This window comes from Plasmodium yoelii (genome assembly GCF_900002385.2).
Source record: "Plasmodium yoelii strain 17X genome assembly, chromosome: 8".
NCBI classification, from domain to species: domain Eukaryota; phylum Apicomplexa; class Aconoidasida; order Haemosporida; family Plasmodiidae; genus Plasmodium; species Plasmodium yoelii.
This window is the reverse complement of record NC_036180.2, coordinates 733,142-753,397: the sequence shown is the minus strand read 5'-3', so window position 1 is coordinate 753,397 and position 20,256 is coordinate 733,142. Positions and strand designations below refer to the sequence as shown.

The following is a 20,256-nucleotide window of genomic DNA, read 5'->3' as shown; positions in this document are numbered from 1 at the left end:
TATATAAAAATCATATAAAAATTATATAAAAATTAATATTTTTATTACAAATGTGTGTAATACATATTTTTGTTATGTATTTATATAAAAATATTTATTTATTATTATTTTTTAAAATTATTTTTTTTAAATATATTTTTTTAATTTAATATATATCCATACTTTTTTTTTTCTTTTTTGGGATTGTACAACAACTAAATATTATCCAAATAATGCCTTTTGAATTTTGTAGATTATAACAATATTATTGCATAAAAAAAAAAATACACATTATAATTACATCAAAAATATGAATCGGCAATAAAAAAAACAACAATTACTTCATAATTATATGAACAGTCATAAAAAATAAATAAATATTTTTTAGAGCTTTTTTGTCTCCTTCACTTTCTCGCCTATATACAACATTTTACACACACTTTTGTTTTTTTTTATCTTTCTCTTTTTTTTTGGTGAATTTGGTTCATGTAAATTAAATATTAATTTTTATTTTATAAAAAAGCTAGCATTTTCTCTTTTTCTCTTTTTCTCTTTTTTTTATAATTTTTTTCTTTTTCTCTTTCTCTCTTTTTTTTATAATTTTTCTCTTTTTTATAATTTTTCTCTTTTTTTCTCTTTTTTTCTCTTTTTTTATAATTTTTCACAACATTAAATGTTAGTTTTTATAAATGCTTCCCCTTATTTGCATTTGATTTTGTTCGTAAAAACGTATTTTATAAAAAACATCTTTTGTTGCGTTTTTATTAAACCCAAAAAAAGAAATAAATGAAATTGATCTGCTTTTCATTTTGTGGTGGTGTTATTAAAATGTTGCAACGACAATTATAATTTGTTCATAGTGTTTTACTAAAATATTTATTTATAAAATGCGTTATGCATGTATAATATAATTTTTATTGATTGCTAATTTGTTAATACAACAAATTAACTAATTTTCCTAGCAAACTTGCTAACCCATATATATTTATATTTATTTATATATATTTGTTTATATATTTATATATATTTATTTATATATATTTGTTTATACTTGTTTATACTTGTTTGTATTTATAAGAATAGTTGAAGAAAATGACCAAATGGGGGAAAAAGGTTGTTTTCCCCTTATTCCGAATAATTTAAAAAAATGATGAGAAAAAATATAAATAAATATATGCATATTCATAGGATGAAACTATATTTTATAGAGTATGTAGTTGCACCGGTTTCATAGTTACTTTCGTGTCTTGTTTTATTTCGTTTTTTTTGATAATACATATATACATTAAATTAAAAAAGAGATTAATTTGGTGATAATTTTAGAAAAGTTTTTAAATATTTTCAAGTACAATAAATTAAAAAAAGTGTTTTGTAAACATATGAAACAAATTTAGTTTAATTTAATTTAATTTAGTTTAGTTTAGTTTAATTTAGTTTAATTTATTTAATAATATGGGTAATTTTTTTCAGGGTATACTTTTTTAAAATTATTTATATTTAACCCTGAAAAAATGTATACACACATAAATTTATTTTATTGTGTACATTACGTTTATGTAATGGCCCATGTAGTATAAAATGAACAAAAAAAAAGAAAGATGCGAAAAAGAGGAGAAAAAGAGAAAAAAAAAGAAAAAAAAAGAAAAACACGATATTGACCGTTTTTTTTATTTTTTATTTTTTATTTTTGATTTTTGATTTTATTTCATGCAACAACTTTTATACACACTTTGTCCATGTTATTTTATTTGCCTTTCGTTTCTTTCAGTAATTTTTTCATAATTTTCTTGGATTTTTTTTTGTTAACTTCCTCAAACTTCGTTTCTGTAAGATTTAATTTAACATTTCTGTTTAAAAAGTTATAATCTGTGTCTTGATCATAATTAAAGTTATGCCAAAAAAAAGACCAAGCATTATCTCCATTTTGTTTATATCCATTAAAATCAAGTAAATCATCAGTATGTTTATTAATAGGAACAAAAAATGGGTATACATCATTTTTATATTTTCTATGAGATAATTTCATTTTTATTTGTAATAAATTATTTTTATATATACATGAAATATCACTCAAATCAATGTAAGAGAATGGTCTAAAGGCTCTTTGAATTCTTGTATATTCATGAGATTTATTTCTTTTTTGTCTATTTTTAAAATTTCGACTTTCCCATTCTTGAACCATATGATTTTTTTTGGTATTAATTATAATTATTGGTGGCATAGGTTCATTTTTATTAAATTTTGTATCCATATTATCATTAGTAGTATATGTATATGAATATTTTTTAAGGTTATAATTATTTAGTTTATTATATGTATTATTATATGATTGTACATGTTCATGTTCTATTTCAGTATCATCATTTATGTTATTTGGAATATTTTCAAGTTGATAATTTTGTAAATTTGATAAATTATCATAAATATTTTTATTTGAATCAGAAGATTTATTTGCTTCTTTAAATTTTTCATAATATTTTGAAATATCAAAAGTATTATAATTTTTTTCAATATTATCAATAATAATAAGAGTGTCATCAATTTTTATATCAGGTAGCCATGATTGTATAACAAAATAAATATCTTCTTCTAAATATTTATCAGTTTTTTTATTAATCATATATAATTTTTTAAGTACTTCATTTTTTTCATCTTCATCCATATCTGAGTTTGTGAAATTATTATCTTCTTGACCATCTTCTTTTCCTTTATGTTTATTACTAACCTCTGATTTTACTATATTACCTTTTATATCCATTATTTCATTTGTTTCTTGATATTTTTTTATATCTTCTCTTACTTTTTCTATAACCTTTTTATTTATAGCTTTTTCTTTATCATCTATATTTTTTATATCTTTTAATAGTTGTATATTTACTTCATTAATGTTTTCAAAAATTTTATTTAATTTATTTTCGTCTGCTTTATATTTTCTTTCATAAACATTTACTTGTGGGGAGTTTCCCACTTGGCTAACATAATCTCGTTCAACATTTATATAATTAAAAACTTGGTTTTTATTATTATCGCTATTTATATCTTCGGTCGTGTTGCCACAATTTGTTGCTTTATCACAATTTTCTGCTTTATCACAATTTTCTGCCTTACCAAACTGTGCCGATTCAGAATCTTGGAGTTCTTCTATATACTCACTATTTATCTCATTTGGCATTAAGTTATTTTTATTTTTATCATATATGCTTTTTCTTATATAGTAAAAATTTGTTTTTCCAAACATCGCCACATCAGCTGGTACATTTATTCCATTTCTTTCGAAATAAAGTTGTTTTGTTTTGTTATCAAATTTATTATATATATATTTATCTCCATATTTAAAAGTATTATCATTATTTCCAATATGATAAAAATTATTTATATTTTTATTTTTTAATTTATTTCCATTATGAGAGTAGAGGAAACATAAATTGTCATAATTTAATCGACTAGCTGTTTTCGTTTTTTTTTGAAATGTCCCCCAATTTAGATAGTTCCCTTTTTGCTTTTTTTTTAAGTTAACATTTATTACATTATATTTATTTCTGTTAAATATTAATAGAAAAAATATGCAAAAAATAAAATAGTATATCATATTTTCATTGTATGCCTCCCAAAGAGAAGATAGGGGAAAAAAATATCAGAGCAAGGCTTATTTATATAAATATATATAAAATGAGGGTATCAAAAAAATACGTAAAACTTTAAATTAGTATTCTATCTTTCCATATATTAATTATTTTCTACTAATGCATATGCATATTTATGGGCGCGTGCATGTATTGAGGATGTGGGTCGTATACACATATAGTGCAAACTACGGCCCAGCAATATGTCACTAAATCTAGCTACTAATATCGCTAAATATTACTACTTAATATGCGTTCGAGAATTTTTCCACGAACTGCCTCAGATTTGGGCTCAGCTCGCCTTTGGTTGTTAAATGGCATAAAATGGAAAAATAAAAAAAAATAAAAAAAAATAAGAAAAAATAAGAAAAAATAAGGAAAAAATAGGGGAAAAAATAAGCAAAAAATAGAGAAAAAATAAGGAAAAAATAGAGAAAAAATAGAGAAAAAATAGGGAAAAAATAGGGAAAAAAATACGGATGTAGGAAGTATGGGGGGGGCAAATATGTAAAAAGTCGGCTTAATAAAATATAAAAACATTCAAAAAATACAAAAAAATTATAAAATTATATTAAATTAAAGCGATGATTGGTCTTTAAAAATATGGATCATATTAGTTGTAGTTCGTGAAATATCATCACAAGTTATTTCCAAATCGATAAATTTTTCCTTTTCTGTTTTTTCATTTACATAAGATTGAAAAGATGTGTATATATCAATGTTGTCAAAATTGTTATTACCAATTACAGAAAAATAAAAGGAAAAAAAAAGATTGAGTAAAAAAAGAAATTTATAATTTTTTATTTTAAATTTTATACACACATTAATTAAATAATTAAGATCTGCTTGTATTTGCAAAATAATATTTTTATTTATAATCTTAATTTTATTTATAAGTAAAAAATATTTTTCTGATAAATTTGAAAACAATTCTTGTAATAAATTTGTATTTTTATTTTCATAATATATTTCAACAAATGAAAAAATAACTTCTCCTAATAAACATATATTTTCATGAGGGTCAAAAAAATGTATAGTTTCATCATATTGTATGTAACAAATTTGTTCTATATATTTATTTAAATAATCATATAAAGGAATTAAAGAGAAATGAATTATATTTTTTTTAATTGTATTTTTTATTTCTTTTAATTTAGATATAGATGATTTGAATAAATATGTTCCATATTCTTCTAGTTCATTATCTTCAAAAATTACAGATTTATAATTTTGGTCACCATTTATTGACAATTTATTTTCTTCATATACCCAACTGGAAGAAGAGTTGTCATTTTCCATAGACATTATATTTTCTTTTTCTAACTTATTTTGATCGTTTAGAGATGTAGATTCGTCATTATTGTTATGGGAATCGCTCTTATTTTTTTCTGCTTTTTTTTCTGCTTTTTTTTTCGAAAAATCGGCGTGAAAAAAAAAATTGTGTAGGTGGGCTATGTTGGCATATATTTCTGTGGGATAAATTTTTTCTCTGGAAATGTAAAATTTGGATAAAATATTTATATAACTATTATTATTATAGTTGTAATATGTTCTTTCGAAAATATAAGAAGATAAATTAATATAATCGTTAAAAATAATATCAAATATATTTATCAAATTAAAAAAAATAGAGATAATACTTTTTATATATTCAATAACCATATTTGATGTATTATAATATTCTTGTGTTTGTAATGATTTGTCGATAATAATTTGGCTATTTTCTTTGTTTGGTTTATTATCAACATTGTAATTATCAGCATTGTAATTATCAACATTATAAGTATCAACACGATAATTTTGTTGGTTTAGACCAAATATAGTATGATCATTAATATTTTTTTTTCTGTGTGTATGTCTCATTTCTTTAGTTTTTATTTCATCTTTAAAATTATAAATGATCTCATATAAAAAGTTGTATATGTTTATAAAAAGGAAAAGAAATTGAGTATCAATATAATGAATATATGAAAAAAATATTAAAAATCTAAAAAAATGTAAATTAAATATAGTATTATTATTAATTTCATTTATTTTATTATCTATAATATTTTTTATATCATTTTGTAAATCTGTAAAAAATATTAATAGTTTATTTTGGAACAATAAATTATGTCTATCAAAATCTCGAACTTTTAAATTTATATCTTCAAAACTATTATTATAAAATTTAGAAACATTTGTAATATTAATTATATATTCATTTATTATTTCTTTGTTAATAAAAATTGTTTCTTTTAGTATTTTTTCCAATACATTTTTTTTATTTATAAAAAAAGGAATATTTACTAAAATATTTATGCTTGTATTTATTGACTCCATAATTTTAAATACCATATTACTTTTGTTTGTATTATCATCAATGCTTTTAAAAATTTTTAAATCTTCTATATACACACACACAACATTTATGCTTTCTTTAAAAAGGTTAGCGAAGAATGTGTCAATGTGTGTTTGGTCATCTCTTTTACCGATTGCCTGCTTCTCGGATTCTGAAACGGTTCGTTTTTTTCTAAATTCTTCACTTAATTTATCTATAAAAATGTGAAGCAGATTTATCATCGATTCTTTTTTCTCTTCTATAAATGATGTAAAATATTCGTAATAAATAATTATAATATTATATATTAATATATTTTGTTTAGATTGAACAAATTTAAAAAATGTTTTTGAGAAACAATTTTCAACAATATAATGTATTAACTTGTTAGTTATATAATTTATTTGATATTCATAATCATATTCTTTTATATTTAAATAATTAAAAAATATATTTAATAAATAGATATATATTTTTACAATCTCATTAATATTAATATTAACATTGTTTATCATATATTCAAATATAATATTATTTAATAAAAAATATAAATCTTCAAAAAAATTATTTGAATATATAGAATAAAAATTATCAAAAAAATATTTTTTTTTTAAATCTTTTATAATTTCTTCATGTTCATTAATATATATTAAATTTTCATATATTTTTAACACATTTTTTATTTTTTCATTTATATCTATATTTGATTGTCCTCTCGATAATAATAATAATTCTTTTATGTTCTTTTCTATAGATGGGTAGCATTTCAAAAATAACAAACTTTTTTTAATTTTATCCAGAATTTCTTTAAGCTCAATACTTCTTTCTAACAACTCCGCCACATTTTCGCCACCTCCATCACTTCCATCTTTTTCGCCATTTTCATCATTTTCGCCATTTTCGCCATCTTCACCATCTCCATCTTTTTCACCATTTTCACTTTCCATTTTTATTGACATTCTATACCCTTTCCAATCGCTATCAACATGTTTGGGATGTTCAGATTTTCCGTTTTGATCATAATTGTGTGTATTATATTCTAGATCTTTTAATTGAGTATAAATATTTTGAGATTTTTTTTTGGATATAGTTTTAAGACAGATATTAGTAGACTGATCATGTTCATTTATGTTTTTATGATAAATTTGATTAACATTAAGATGTGTATTTATATTTGAGATTATTATGTTATCAATATATTTTTTAACATAAAAATTTTTTTCTTTAAAATGTGTTGTTTCTTCATTTATTTTATTATTTAATTTAATTTTTTCCTCATTAATATAATTTTTTAAATTTTTTATTTTTTTTTCAATTATATTATATTCTTTATCGTTTTCAAAATTTACAGAATCATTATTATTATCATCATCATTTATGTAAATGTCAAAATATTTGTTAAGAACATCTTTTGAGTTATACCCATTTTGTTCGATTGTTTCTAAGATATCGCTTTCACCCATTTATGAAGTTTAAGAATTAAAAATTAAGAATTAAGAAGTTAAAATGGTACAATTTTTTACTATTTTGTTATGACCAAAATTATTCTATAGTTGAAAGTTTACTAGCCAATTATAATATATGTGAGCATATTTTTTCTACTATATTATTCCCTTTTTATTATTTTTTTTTTTTTTTTTTTTTTTTTAACATATACACCAATATGTGATAGAGAAATTCAATTTTTTCAAACTCAATATATTAGTACACATGTTAATAATAATATATCTTGGCATATATAAATAAGAAATATATTATATATGCCCTATATGTATTCCCTTTTTTTTTTTTTTCCATATTTTTTTTCCATATTTTTGTGGATATATATTGAGTGACAGTATGTGAAATAATTTACAATGTTCTAACATTTTTTGTTTTAAAAATTTGAACATTTGAATATATTTAAAAATTATTTTTTTAGTTTTATTTTTGAATAGTTAACAAAAAAAAAAAAAGGAGACAATATGATAAAGGGTAAAAATGATGTATAGGGTTTTGATTTTTTTGTATTTTAGCATAATGTGTTATATATTAATTGAAGGGTTTAAAATAAACAAAAATAATATAATTTTATATAAATATAAAAAAGTAGAGAGACATAAAAAAGTAAATTTATTTGTTTTAAGAAAAATAAAACAAACATACAGATATAAAAAATTTACAATTAATTTAAAATCAGATGATAAATCATTAAATAATATTAAAGAGAAAAAAAATATAATAAAAGAAAATATATTTAATTTTTATAAAAAAAATATATATTTATTTTCAAAAATATTATTATATATAAAAAATGGTACAAATTTTATAACAGAAAAGTTTCCAATTTCAGTAATTTACCAAATTTTTATTTCTATATCTTTTTTTTTTTTACATTTTTATTTATTGTCTAAAAATTTTATTATTTTATTACCTTATCAATTAATACCTAATTATTCAAATAATCTTATGAGCTTAGATTTGAATAGTGCATTTTTTATTTTCTCATCTTTATTTTTTTTAAAAAATTTTATATCAAATTTTCAAAAATTTAAAACAAGATTATTATCAAACAAATTTACAATACCTTTGAAAGAAACCAAGAAAAAAAACATTTTAACAATATCCGTTTTATTTCTGGCTTCATATATATTATCAGGTTATATATATAAAATAAAAATATAATACACAATATATAAAACGTTATAATATATTCTTTGTCTAGGATAAAGGAGCTGTATCTTTTCTGTAGACCGAACGATATAAATAAAGTTATTTTTATTAACATGGCAAACTTATTAACATGGCAAACTATTAACATGGCAATTTTATTAACATTTTTTGCAGGCTACGTTTCGATATATGCTGAGCAGATATTGTATTATTCGAAATCTTTTAACTTTCGCATTTCAGACGCCACCATAAAATCTTTGCAAGTAAGGCCACCCCATTTTCGCTACATTTTCACCCCATTTTCACCCTATTTTCACCCCATTTTCACCCTATTTTCACCCCATTTTCGCTTATTTTCGCTTATTTTCGCTTATTTTACGCTTCGTTTACGCTGAGCAGATACTGATTGGGCACTTGATGTGGGTAGGATGTAGTATTCAAATTTTCAGAACATTTTTATATCCTTATTTCAAAAATAATGTAAGCAATTTAAATTTTCGATACAAAGATAGCTGGTGTTTTAAAGTCATTTATGGATATGTCTGTTCACATTACATTTTCAATCTAATAGATTTATTAAATAATACAATAATAAATTATTTACATAACGATGATGAAATATATATAGAAAATAATATAGATAATATTATTAATGAAAAAAAATTTCTTTCTACATTTATATGTATAATTAGTCCATGTTTTAGTGCCCCTTTTTTTGAAGAATTTATATATAGATTTTTTGTTCTTAAAAGTTTATGCTTATTTATGAATATACATTATGCTGTTATATTTTCATCATTATTTTTTGCTATTCATCATTTAAATATTTTTAATATAATACCTTTATTTTTTTTATCTTTTTTTTGGTCTTATATATATATTTATACTGACAATATACTTGTTACTATGCTTATTCACTCTTTTTGGAATATTTATGTTTTTTTATCATCTTTATATAACTAATATTTTCTGACCTTACCATTTTTTATCATTTTTAAGTCAAATTAATTTACTATTTTTATTCTAAGTACATATGCACATAACGATTTTCCACAAATGTGTATACCAATTTAGACGATTTTTTTTTTTTTTAAATATTATTATAAATATTTTTCACGATATATATTTGTAGCTATTTAAAAGGTTAAAATGTGATTGATTTGGTGGGAAAAAAATATTGCATTATATTAACACATTGCATTAACATATTATATATATAAATGGGCTATATTTCCACTCTATGTGAAAACAAATTTGCATAAAATAGTTGACTGTACTGTATGGTGTTTATATGGCCCCGAAAAAAAAAAAAAATAAATAATGAATGAGTAAATAATGAATAAATAATGAATGAATGAATAAATATGTACATATGTACGCATGTATAAATAATAAAAAAGGGAGAATAAAACATCTAATATATATTTTTTTATTTTGAGGATACAATTTATGTAATTTTTGTTAGTAGTATAAGCTTGATAATATGCATGTTGAGATATGTATGTATAGTATGCTTGTATGGGAATCGATTTTTTGCAATTTTCCAAATTTTTAGTAGCCTTATTTATTTGGCATTTTTACTATATTTGAGATAAATGTGAATTAAAAATATAATATAGAATAGCAATTTTTTTTTCTTAATCTTTTAAGTTAACAAAATGATGAATATATATAATAATATGACTAAATCGTTAAAAGCCAATTGTTGGTCATCTTTTATTTCACTAAAAATAGTTGATAATAATTGCTTTATAACACACAGAAAATATATATCTGTTTTAGCAAATGAATTAAGAAGTGGAAACATTTTTTTGCATAACGATAAATATTGTGAAGTAACAGAGCAAAGGCAAATTAAGCAAGGCAGGTTGGCGACTACAAACATGGTGAGTAAAATTATGGCTGTATTGGAAATGCCAAAAATAGAGAGAAAAATAGAGAGAAAATGGGCCAAAATGGGCCAAAATAGAGAAAAAATCGTTTTTAAAAATGTTCGTATTTCACTACATCGATAACATAATTGGAAAATCATTTTTATGAAACATAGAAATAGCCATGCTCTCATTTTATGCACACACACATAATGCAATATTTTTCTTTAATACATGTATAGATATCTTTTATAGATTTAAGCACCCTAAAAAGCTCCTCTGTGAAATTTGCATGTCAAGCTAAGGTTGATAAAATAGAACCCATTAAAGTAAATGTGCGAATACAATATACTGATAAACAAAAAAATATAGTTGTTTGTTTAGATCAAAATTATGAAGATGTTGAAATTCCAATGCATATTTTTGGAATTTCCGAAGAACATTTAGAACCAGGTATGGAAATTAGTGTTTTCAAACATGAAGATAAAATTATAAAAGTTAATTTACCCTCATCATTATTAGCAACTTTAAGAAAAAAATGATTTTGTAATATATTTTTTTTTATACTAAAACTTTTTATTATTAATTTATATTTTTATTTTCAACTAGCTTTTTTTTTCAATATCCATTTTTTTTTTTTTTTTTTTAAATAAATAGTTGTTTTATTTTACTATATATATATTTAAAATTTTGAAAAAATATTATTAGAGAACTTGGGTATAATTATTACCTTCTTTTTTTTAAGACATAAAATAAGAGAAATGATCACAAATTTTATACGCTATTTATAATTTCTGAAATACTATATAATCTAATTTTATTTACATACCATTTGTGTAAATACATATATGACCATTATATGTTTGTAGATTTTTTAATGAACAATATTATCTCTTATTTGGGTATGATATATAATAATATGAAATAAAAAAGGGAACACAGGAATTGATAGAAAATAATGTAACCATTTCTTACATTTTCTTTTTCTTACATTTTCTTTTTCTTACATTTTCTATTGCTCATTTTTTGAGATATTTAAATTTTTTTTTTTTTTTCCGTTGTGCTTTAAAAGTTGACAAAAAAAAAAACATTGAGAATACGACCGAATATAAGCTGCTCAAATAATCATAATAAATTATGTTAGAGGTATGAGGCTAGTATTTAAGAAAAGTAAAATAGTCCAATTTTTGTGGAAATAAAAATGTTATCAAATATTTAAACGTGTTTTTAATTTAAATGAATATAAATAAATTTATTCCACATCAAACCAAATTAAATAAAACATAAAATTGAGTGTAATATAGAAAATATTTATGATTATGTGGAAATAAAAAAAAAAAAAAAAAAAAAAAAAAAAAACAATTATGCCATGCCACAGGATTAAATATATTTCTAATATTATTATTGTAAATTGTAAGCGAAATAACAGAATTAAAAATATTAATGTGATACCATATGCTGATCAAGATAATATATGGAAAAGAAAATTTAGTGTTTATTCAGATAATTCTATAAATAATTTGGGAATAAATCAAATGGTAGAAAAAAAAGATAAAGATATTAAAAATGCAGGAAGCAAAGATATAGACATCGAAAATAATACAAATAGTAGTTTTAATGAAGAAAAAAATAAAACTGATGAAATAAAATATAAAAGAATATTATTAATAGAAAAATATACTAAATATGACAATTTAAGAAAACAAGGATATAAAGATGATTATATTTTAAAAAATTTTTTTTCATCATATTTATCTCATTTTACTCATACTCTTATTGTTAATAATATAATTAATATATTGAGAATAAAATACAAATCTCATGTTTCAATAATTAAAGCATATAAAAGAAATATAGAAACTATTTCTATAAATAGTTCTAGTATTTTTTCTCCGGATGCAATATTTAGTGTCGGTAAGTTATGAGCTAGCGAAAATTTAAAAAAAAAAATTATTTTGTTGCATAATTTTTAGTGAGTTGTAGATACTATATCATTTTCAACTAATTTTACCATCATGAATATGCTCGTTTTACTGTATATACTTTGGTTTCCACAAAGGTGGAATGTGGCATATAATTCACTTCGCTCTTTCGCTCTCTCTTTTTTCTTTTTTTTTCTTTTTTTTTCTTTTTTTTTCTTTTTTTTTTTTCTTTTTTTCCCCATATTATACACGTGTGTGCTGAACATATTGGGCTTGAATTATACGCAGGAGGAGATGGGACCTATCTTGAGTCTGCACATATAATTGCAAACAAATATATTATTGATGAAGATTCGAATAATGAAAATAAACCGATCGAACTAGTTGGGATAAATAGTGATCCTAATTCTTCGGAAGGAAAATTGTGTCTAGATTATTGTCGAGAAGAATCAAATGATGATATGAATTATTCTTATACATCTTTTATGGAATTTGAAAAAACATACAATAATAAAAATACAAAAAAAAATTTCATATTTACAGATGTTTCGAATTTTATTGATGACCTTAAAGAAAGGGAACTGAAAATACGAACCGATAATAATAATTGTGAAAAGGTAAATATGAAAGAAACAGAAAATGATCTAAAAATGGAAGAAACAGAAAATGATCTAAAAATGGAAGAAAATAATGAGTCTAAACAAATATCTAATGATCTAAATGCACTTGAAAAAATTATGAAAAATAATTTGATGTTTTATGGTGATTCAAGAGAAAAAAATAATTTATCAAAAAAAGAAATAAATTCTAAGAATATTCCAATACAAGATTTTTTGACAAATTGGTGTGAAAGTGCCCCCAAAATCAATATTAGAATTGAAGAATATGTAAAAAAAATATTACATGATTTTTTTGAAAAAAAAAAATATAAAAAAATATACAGAAAATATATAACTGTATATATTAAAAAATCAGAAGAAGATCAAATTAAAACTTATAAAAGTATTAATGAAGTATACATACATGAAGCAGTAAAAAATAATATATGTACATATGTAAATATAGATAATAAAATAATTAAAAAATTAAAAAGCACTGCTTTATTAATTACAAGCGGAACAGGATCTACTGCATGGGCATATAATGTACACAAAATTGATAAGAAAAAAATAAAAAATATAATTGAAGAATATTTAAATGTACATAATGATGTAGATAAAAAGAATTTCCAAAATATTAATTATGATGCATTTTCGGAATATATTAATAATTCTATTTGTTTTCATCCTAATAGTGAATATATGAAATGTATAATAAAAGAACCTGTTGAAAACAACGTATATGATGCAACAGATCATATATACAATTGTAAATATATTGATATAAAGACATATACTAATAATACTATTGTTTATATTGATGGGATATATAATATTAAAATTCAACCGAATGATTCAGTTATTTTGCATATAAAAGACGATGATTCTATTGTAAGCTATAAATAATATATTTCTCTTGTTTTGTCCTATTTTTATCCTATTTTTTATCCTATTTTTATCCTATTTTTTTACGCACATACTGAACTGTCCATTAAATGATCATATTTATATTTATTTCATTGTATCAACACCTACACATTTATGTTTTATTTATTTACTAATTAAATATATATCACCTTTGTCAATTATTTTTCTATAAATGTGTCCATTTTTTTAATCATTTTTTTTAATCATTTTTTTTAACCATTTTTTTTAACAATTTTTTTTTTTTTTTTTTTATTGGATAACCCTTCAAATGGGCACTTTTTCGTTTTAACTCTTTATCATATTTTTTTATAACCTATTTATTTGTAATAATTTGTTATTCATATTTCGATTTATAAAAAGTTCATAAAAATAGTAATTATGTTTTATAATAAAAAAAATTATAGGACCTTTTTAGTGTTTTAATTACTATTGTTAAGAAAGATTTTATTTTAGTTTGTTTTACCTCATTATTTCATAAAGCTGATAATATTAGTTTCCTTTAAACGGGATTTATTTATGAAAGGCTTTATAAATATAGCTTTCTATTTTATAAGTGCGAAAATGCACACATAATATTAGATATATTCAATTTGTGTTTCAAATTATTTGTGTTTCAAATTATTTGTGTTTTTTTTTGTCATTATTCTTAAAAATGGTTAAGTTAAAAGGGTAACTAAAATTCTAGTAATAAATATATAAAGATATACAATCACTAGGATTTTATAAACACATAACATAAAATTCTACGATATCTATAAAATAATGGGATGTTATTATTTTTCTTAAATTATTAATTTTTTTTCATTTATCAATTTATGTATGCATAATAAAATGTAATTTCATGTGTGTATGCATAATAAAATGTAGTTTCATGTTTGTATGTAGAATAAAATGTAATTTCATGTGTGTATGCATAATAAAATGTAATTTCACGTTTGTATGCATAATAAAAGGTACACATTTGGACTAAATATATACATTGTAATGTCATTATATTGGTCATATATATATATAATAAAGATACAGTGTAATGTCATTATATTGGTACATATACATAATAAAGATAGGTTAAGATATTGTATAATTGAGTTATTTTATAACTTATTAAAAGTAATAATTTCAGCTGATTGAATTAAAAAGTCTAAATCATCTTCAACTTCTGGACTATCTTCATCATATTCTTCATCATCTAATCCTAATATTAATGTTCTCTTTTTTTTATCTTCTTCGCTATCCAAATCAATATTTTCGATTTTTTCTATTAATTCATTTGTATTAACAAAATCATCATATATTATACAAGACATATGTAATTTATATAATCCAAAAGCAACTGGTAATTTCTTAACTTCTTCTCCCCATTTAATATTTTCATCAACAATTTTTTCTTTTACAAGTTTTGGTATTTTTGATATATCTGTATCAATAGATTTTGGCTTGATTTCAATAATTAATATAGATCTATTTTTTTCCTTTTCTTTTTGTTTTTTTTTTTTCAATTCTTCTTCTTTTTCTTGTTTTTTCTTTTCTAAAATACTCTTATCATCATTATTACTATCTCCAAAAAGATCTATATCATTATCGTCATCATCATTGGTAGCTTTTTTGGGACAATTTTTTTTACAATTTTTATTATCCATATATTTATCTAAAACATAATTTGGTAAAGAACTAATATGGTTATACCAACGATATAAATGAGGATAACTATCTTTATTAATTACACATTTTATTTGATTGTAAATTTTTATATCATTTCCACTTAACATATAATTTTCAAAGTAAGAGTTTTCAGCGAAAAATGAATTTAATTTTCCATAGTCACTTTCTCCCTTAACTGTTAATAAATTTGCGTTATTGCTAGCCATTTTGGAAAAAAAAAAAAAAAATAAAAAAAAATAAAAAAAAATAAAAAAAAATAAAATTAATTAAATTAAATTAAAATAATAAGAGATTAAAAAAGGAATAAAATTGAAGGAACTTGTTAAATTTTCAAAGTTTTTATTTGTAAATTATTTAATCTACAACTAAATATTGAAATAAATATGATGAAAATGTTTTTTATTAATTAATTTGTAAATATAGAAAAGAAATATAAGAAATATAAGAAAAATAATTCCATATATTTTTATAAAGATTTAATATTATTTGTTATATATTGCTAACACAATAATTATTATTTTTTTTACTTGAAGGCACGTATGCATATATCACATATATATAACTAACTTGTTATCGTTTCACAAAACAATTATTACAGCAGCTTAATTTAAATATCTATATATATTATATATATGTATGTAATATATTTTTAATATTGCATTGCGCAAAAATAAATACACGCTTTGTTTGAGCTTCCTTAGAATGTAAGCATATATATAAATATGAGATTATGGTTTTCTACGAAAATAATTTTATTACAAATAAGTTGCAGTTATATTTTTCCTCATAATTTGAATTTTTTTTATTGCAATTTCGTTATTTATAAAAAAATTTCTTTTTTTTTTTTGGTGAATATGTAAGGGTATAAAGAAGATCCAAAGTGGGTATATAAAAATGCATATAATGTTATAGGTGTGGTTTAAAGCGATGTGTTTTTTATATGTAAGGTTTTCTCTATATAAGCATACAATATTATGTATGAAAATATTTAAGGTAATAAAATGGTTATGAAATTAGGAAAATAATAAAAATATAAATTAATGAATAAATATATAATAAGTGTATATAACACCACCTCTTTTGGAAAACCTAATAAAAATGTAGTTAATTTTTATCACATTGGAAAAGTTAAAGATGAAATTTTCTTCAATATTGTTTCTATTAATGCGTTTAAAAAATTGTATGCATTTTTTATAAGAAAAAGTGTGTTTCCATTTTTCGCCAAAAAGAATAAGGAAGTTTAATATATACATTATATATATATATATTGTATATATATTATATTTTTTTTTTTTTTCCTTTCTATAAAAATTAATTATATATGCATAGCACTATCTTTAATATTCCTTCAAATCTTAATCGTGGCATTTTGTTCGAATGCTAAGATTATATAAAAAAATAAATTATAAAATTTAAAGACAAAACACATTTGTGTATTCCTATGCCAAATCTTTAATAGCATTTTATTTGGGTAGTATTAATTTATACATGTATATATGGATTTAATAAAGTGGGGAAATTATATTTGTTTTGTTTAAATAATTCCGACATATTTATAGGAATATTTCCTTATGTAGAATTTTTTTATTTTTATTATTTTTTATATATTTTGTTTGATAACTGTGACGAAGATATAATTTTATAAATTATGCTATATTTAAATAGTTATAATAAAAATGAAAAGAAGAACAGATATTAAGAGCATATGTGTAGCAGTTATTATAGGAGTATGCAGTGGATATTACATTTTTAGTCCCATAATTGATAATATGAAGGATAATATAAATAGCATAAATAACAAAACTGAAAAGGAAAATAAATAGATGACCTTTTGCACATTTTGTAATTCATACATACATGCATACATATATGCGTAATTAATTTCAGTTTTTTATTTATATATGTCATTATTTTTAAAATGTAAATATTATTTACCCTCCGTTTTGTTTATGCATATACCATGTATGGTGCAGCATATTATTTGTTTCGCATCCTTTCTTTTCCTTTCTCTTCTTTTTTTCCCTTTCTCTTTTCCTTTATTTGTTATGTTTTGGTGACTTTATATTTTATGTAACGATTGAGGAAAATGTTTCATATTTGCCTTAACGAGTCACCAAAATTTTGGCACCCCCCCATAAATTATATACGAAATTTGACTCGAATAAATGGATATATAAAAGAAAAAAGCAAATCCGTTTTTCATTACAATAAGTATAGAAACATAACATATAGTAATTATAATAAAAATGAAACAATTGACCAAAAAATATTTGATAAAACCCCAAAACAGTGTCCACCTTGTTTTATTTTTCGAAAATATGGTTATATTTGTGAAGGAGAAAATATAAAAATATGGGGAAGAATTGCAAAAAAAAAAAAAAATATAAGTTCTAGGAAACATTCATATTTATTAAATTCAAAAGGTAGAAAAAGAGCATCAACAAAGAGTAACAATCGTTATGTAGATAATATAAAATGTGAAGATAATGAAAATAATGAAAATGATGAAAATGATGAAAATAATGAAGATAATGAAGATAATGAAGATAATGAAAATATATTTGAAGCCTCAATTTTACGAAAAAATAAAGAAATAAAGAATATAATAAAAACAAAATTGGAAAACACAAAAAAAGAAGAAAAATATGATAACCCTATTGGTGATATAAAAAATGGTAAAGAGAATAACATAGAAAAAGAATGTAGTAAAGATGGAGTTAAATTTTTAAATGTTTTATATAGACTTATAAAAATATCAAAAAAAAAAAAAAATATTATGAATGAAAATATAGAAAATGGATTAAATAGAAGAATGTTATATTTTATAAAAAATGAAAAAGATATGAGAATAATATTTTTATTATTACACACATTAAATAAATTAGTGTGTATAAATAATTTAATAAAAGATAATTTAAATGATGATATATATAAAATAACAGACTCAGAATTATTATCAATAATACTTCGAATATTAGTAAATTCTTTTTATCAAGACAATAAAATGTTATCAAATATTATGAACAAATTAAAAGAAAATATTATATTAGGTACATGTAGTACCTTAACTATTAGTAACAGTTTTTATTCTTATTCAATATTATATAAAAGAAATATAATCGAATTTGAAAATATGCCTTTGCAAGAAATTATTCAAATTATATCAAATTATTATACATGTTTTTCAAATATAGAATTATGCGAAATTTTGGAATCTTTTGGAATTATATTAGCTTCAAAAAAAAGTAAAAAAATTAATGATAATATAAAATCTGATCAATTAAGAGAAACTATTAAAAAAGATAAAAATTTTTATAAAAATTATAGTAAATTATTTTTGAATGTAGGAAATTATATTATAAATATGGATATAAAAAAAAATATAAGTTTTCATAATTTAATAAAATTAATATATTCTTATGCTAAGTGTAAAATATATCATGAAAAATTATTTCTTTATTTATATCCAGTTTTATTGAAAAATATAAAATACTATAATGAAGATATTATGAGAAAAAAAGTGTTTGAAAATTACAAAATAAATAATAATTGTAAAACAAGTTTAGATAAAAATCAGACAGAAAATGATATAAATATAGACGAGGGAAAAAATGATAAATTTCTATCATTATATTTTTTAATAAATAATAATGAACAAAATGAAATAATAATGAATATGACAAAAAATGTAACTAAGATTTTATATTCATATAGTAAATTTAATATGCATATTGATGAATTAAATAATGAGATATTATTATTTTTACAAAATATGTACAATTATATGGATTATGCAGATTTGTCTCAATGTCTAATTTCTTTAACAAAAATAAATTGTAATATAAATATATTATTATCAAAAATAGATCACAGCCATTTTAATGTTAATTCAAATTATATATATCTTTTTAGAAATTGTACATCCATAGATTTAATGAATTATTTATTAAGTTTTAGTCGAAATTTATATATGAAAAAAGATGTCTATAATATATTAGCCGAATTATTTATTAATAATAATAAAATATATACATTAGAAAATATTGATTTAATTAATATAATTTATGCATATAGTAAAATATATTATATTCATAATAAATTATTTACAATTGTTGATAATATTCTTATTTCAAGACTTGATATAAATCAAAATTATTTATCACCTCAACTTGCAATTAAATATATAAATTCATGTGCAAAAATATTATATAAAAATGATAATATTATATATAAAATTGTAGAAATTGCACACAAAAATAATTTTCAAGATATCCAAATTTTTGATTTATTCAAACTTTTATCAAATTCAAAAAAATTAAATTTAAATTTCAAAACTTTAGAAAACCATATAAAAATTATATCTCCAAATTTTACCCTGGACTCACCAACTTATCAAAACTTTTATTACAAAGCCTCAAAAGATATTCATGTTCGAAAAAAAAAATGGATATGGTAATCTATATACCATGTTAATTTGTAAGCAAGCTAAAAGCGCGGTGTTATAACTACGCATGTGCTAAGCATGTGCATACAAATTGTTCATACAAATTGTTGCATACAAATTGTTGCATACAAACTGTTGCATACAAACTGTTGCGTAGCTTTTCGTTTTTGGCTTTTAAAATTTATTCAAATTATATTAATATTTACCCCCATTTTAAGTGATATATTTGTTTTTTTATTCACATTTTTTTTTATAAC

The 20,256-nt window shown here is 20.8% G+C and overlaps 8 protein-coding genes across 8 annotated transcripts; 5 read left to right on the top strand and 3 right to left on the bottom strand.

Moving 5' to 3' along the window:
* Nucleotides 1–1,723: 1,723 nt before the first annotated feature.
* On the bottom strand, nucleotides 1,724–3,568 carry PY17X_0818000 (erythrocyte binding protein; the record flags this gene model as incomplete). The annotated part of the gene is made up of 1 exon (XM_725270.2): nucleotides 1,724–3,568. One exon carries the CDS (start codon nucleotides 3,566–3,568, stop codon nucleotides 1,724–1,726), a length of 1,845 nt encoding a protein of 614 aa, XP_730363.2.
* A 610-nt stretch (nucleotides 3,569–4,178) lies between these two features.
* On the bottom strand, nucleotides 4,179–7,385 carry PY17X_0817900 (conserved Plasmodium protein, unknown function; the record flags this gene model as incomplete). The annotated part of the gene is made up of 1 exon (XM_725268.2): nucleotides 4,179–7,385. One exon carries the CDS (start codon nucleotides 7,383–7,385, stop codon nucleotides 4,179–4,181), a length of 3,207 nt encoding a protein of 1,068 aa, XP_730361.2.
* Nucleotides 7,386–7,902: 517 nt separating this feature from the next.
* On the top strand, nucleotides 7,903–9,537 carry PY17X_0817800 (protease, putative; the record flags this gene model as incomplete). Its single annotated transcript, XM_022955710.1, has 3 exons — nucleotides 7,903–8,560; nucleotides 8,749–8,837; nucleotides 8,974–9,537. 3 exons carry the CDS (start codon nucleotides 7,903–7,905, stop codon nucleotides 9,535–9,537), a joined length of 1,311 nt encoding a protein of 436 aa, XP_022811952.1.
* A 695-nt stretch (nucleotides 9,538–10,232) lies between these two features.
* PY17X_0817700 (conserved Plasmodium protein, unknown function) lies at nucleotides 10,233–10,987 on the top strand (the record flags this gene model as incomplete). The annotated part of the gene is made up of 2 exons (XM_022955709.1): nucleotides 10,233–10,460; nucleotides 10,688–10,987. 2 exons carry the CDS (start codon nucleotides 10,233–10,235, stop codon nucleotides 10,985–10,987), a joined length of 528 nt encoding a protein of 175 aa, XP_022811951.1.
* An 822-nt stretch (nucleotides 10,988–11,809) lies between these two features.
* On the top strand, nucleotides 11,810–13,872 carry PY17X_0817600 (conserved protein, unknown function; the record flags this gene model as incomplete). The annotated part of the gene is made up of 2 exons (XM_022955708.1): nucleotides 11,810–12,359; nucleotides 12,656–13,872. The coding sequence occupies 2 exons, from the start codon at nucleotides 11,810–11,812 to the stop codon at nucleotides 13,870–13,872; spliced, it is 1,767 nt and encodes a 588-aa protein (XP_022811950.1).
* Nucleotides 13,873–14,987: 1,115 nt separating this feature from the next.
* PY17X_0817500 (translation elongation factor 1 beta) lies at nucleotides 14,988–15,761 on the bottom strand (the record flags this gene model as incomplete). Its single annotated transcript, XM_721663.2, has 1 exon — nucleotides 14,988–15,761. The coding sequence occupies one exon, from the start codon at nucleotides 15,759–15,761 to the stop codon at nucleotides 14,988–14,990; it is 774 nt and encodes a 257-aa protein (XP_726756.2).
* Nucleotides 15,762–17,231: 1,470 nt separating this feature from the next.
* Nucleotides 17,232–17,378, top strand: PY17X_0817450 (conserved protein, unknown function; the record flags this gene model as incomplete). Its single annotated transcript, XM_034637497.1, has 1 exon — nucleotides 17,232–17,378. One exon carries the CDS (start codon nucleotides 17,232–17,234, stop codon nucleotides 17,376–17,378), a length of 147 nt encoding a protein of 48 aa, XP_034493463.1.
* A 263-nt stretch (nucleotides 17,379–17,641) lies between these two features.
* On the top strand, nucleotides 17,642–20,011 carry PY17X_0817400 (heptatricopeptide repeat-containing protein, putative; the record flags this gene model as incomplete). The annotated part of the gene is made up of 1 exon (XM_720359.2): nucleotides 17,642–20,011. One exon carries the CDS (start codon nucleotides 17,642–17,644, stop codon nucleotides 20,009–20,011), a length of 2,370 nt encoding a protein of 789 aa, XP_725452.2.
* Nucleotides 20,012–20,256: the final 245 nt, after the last annotated feature.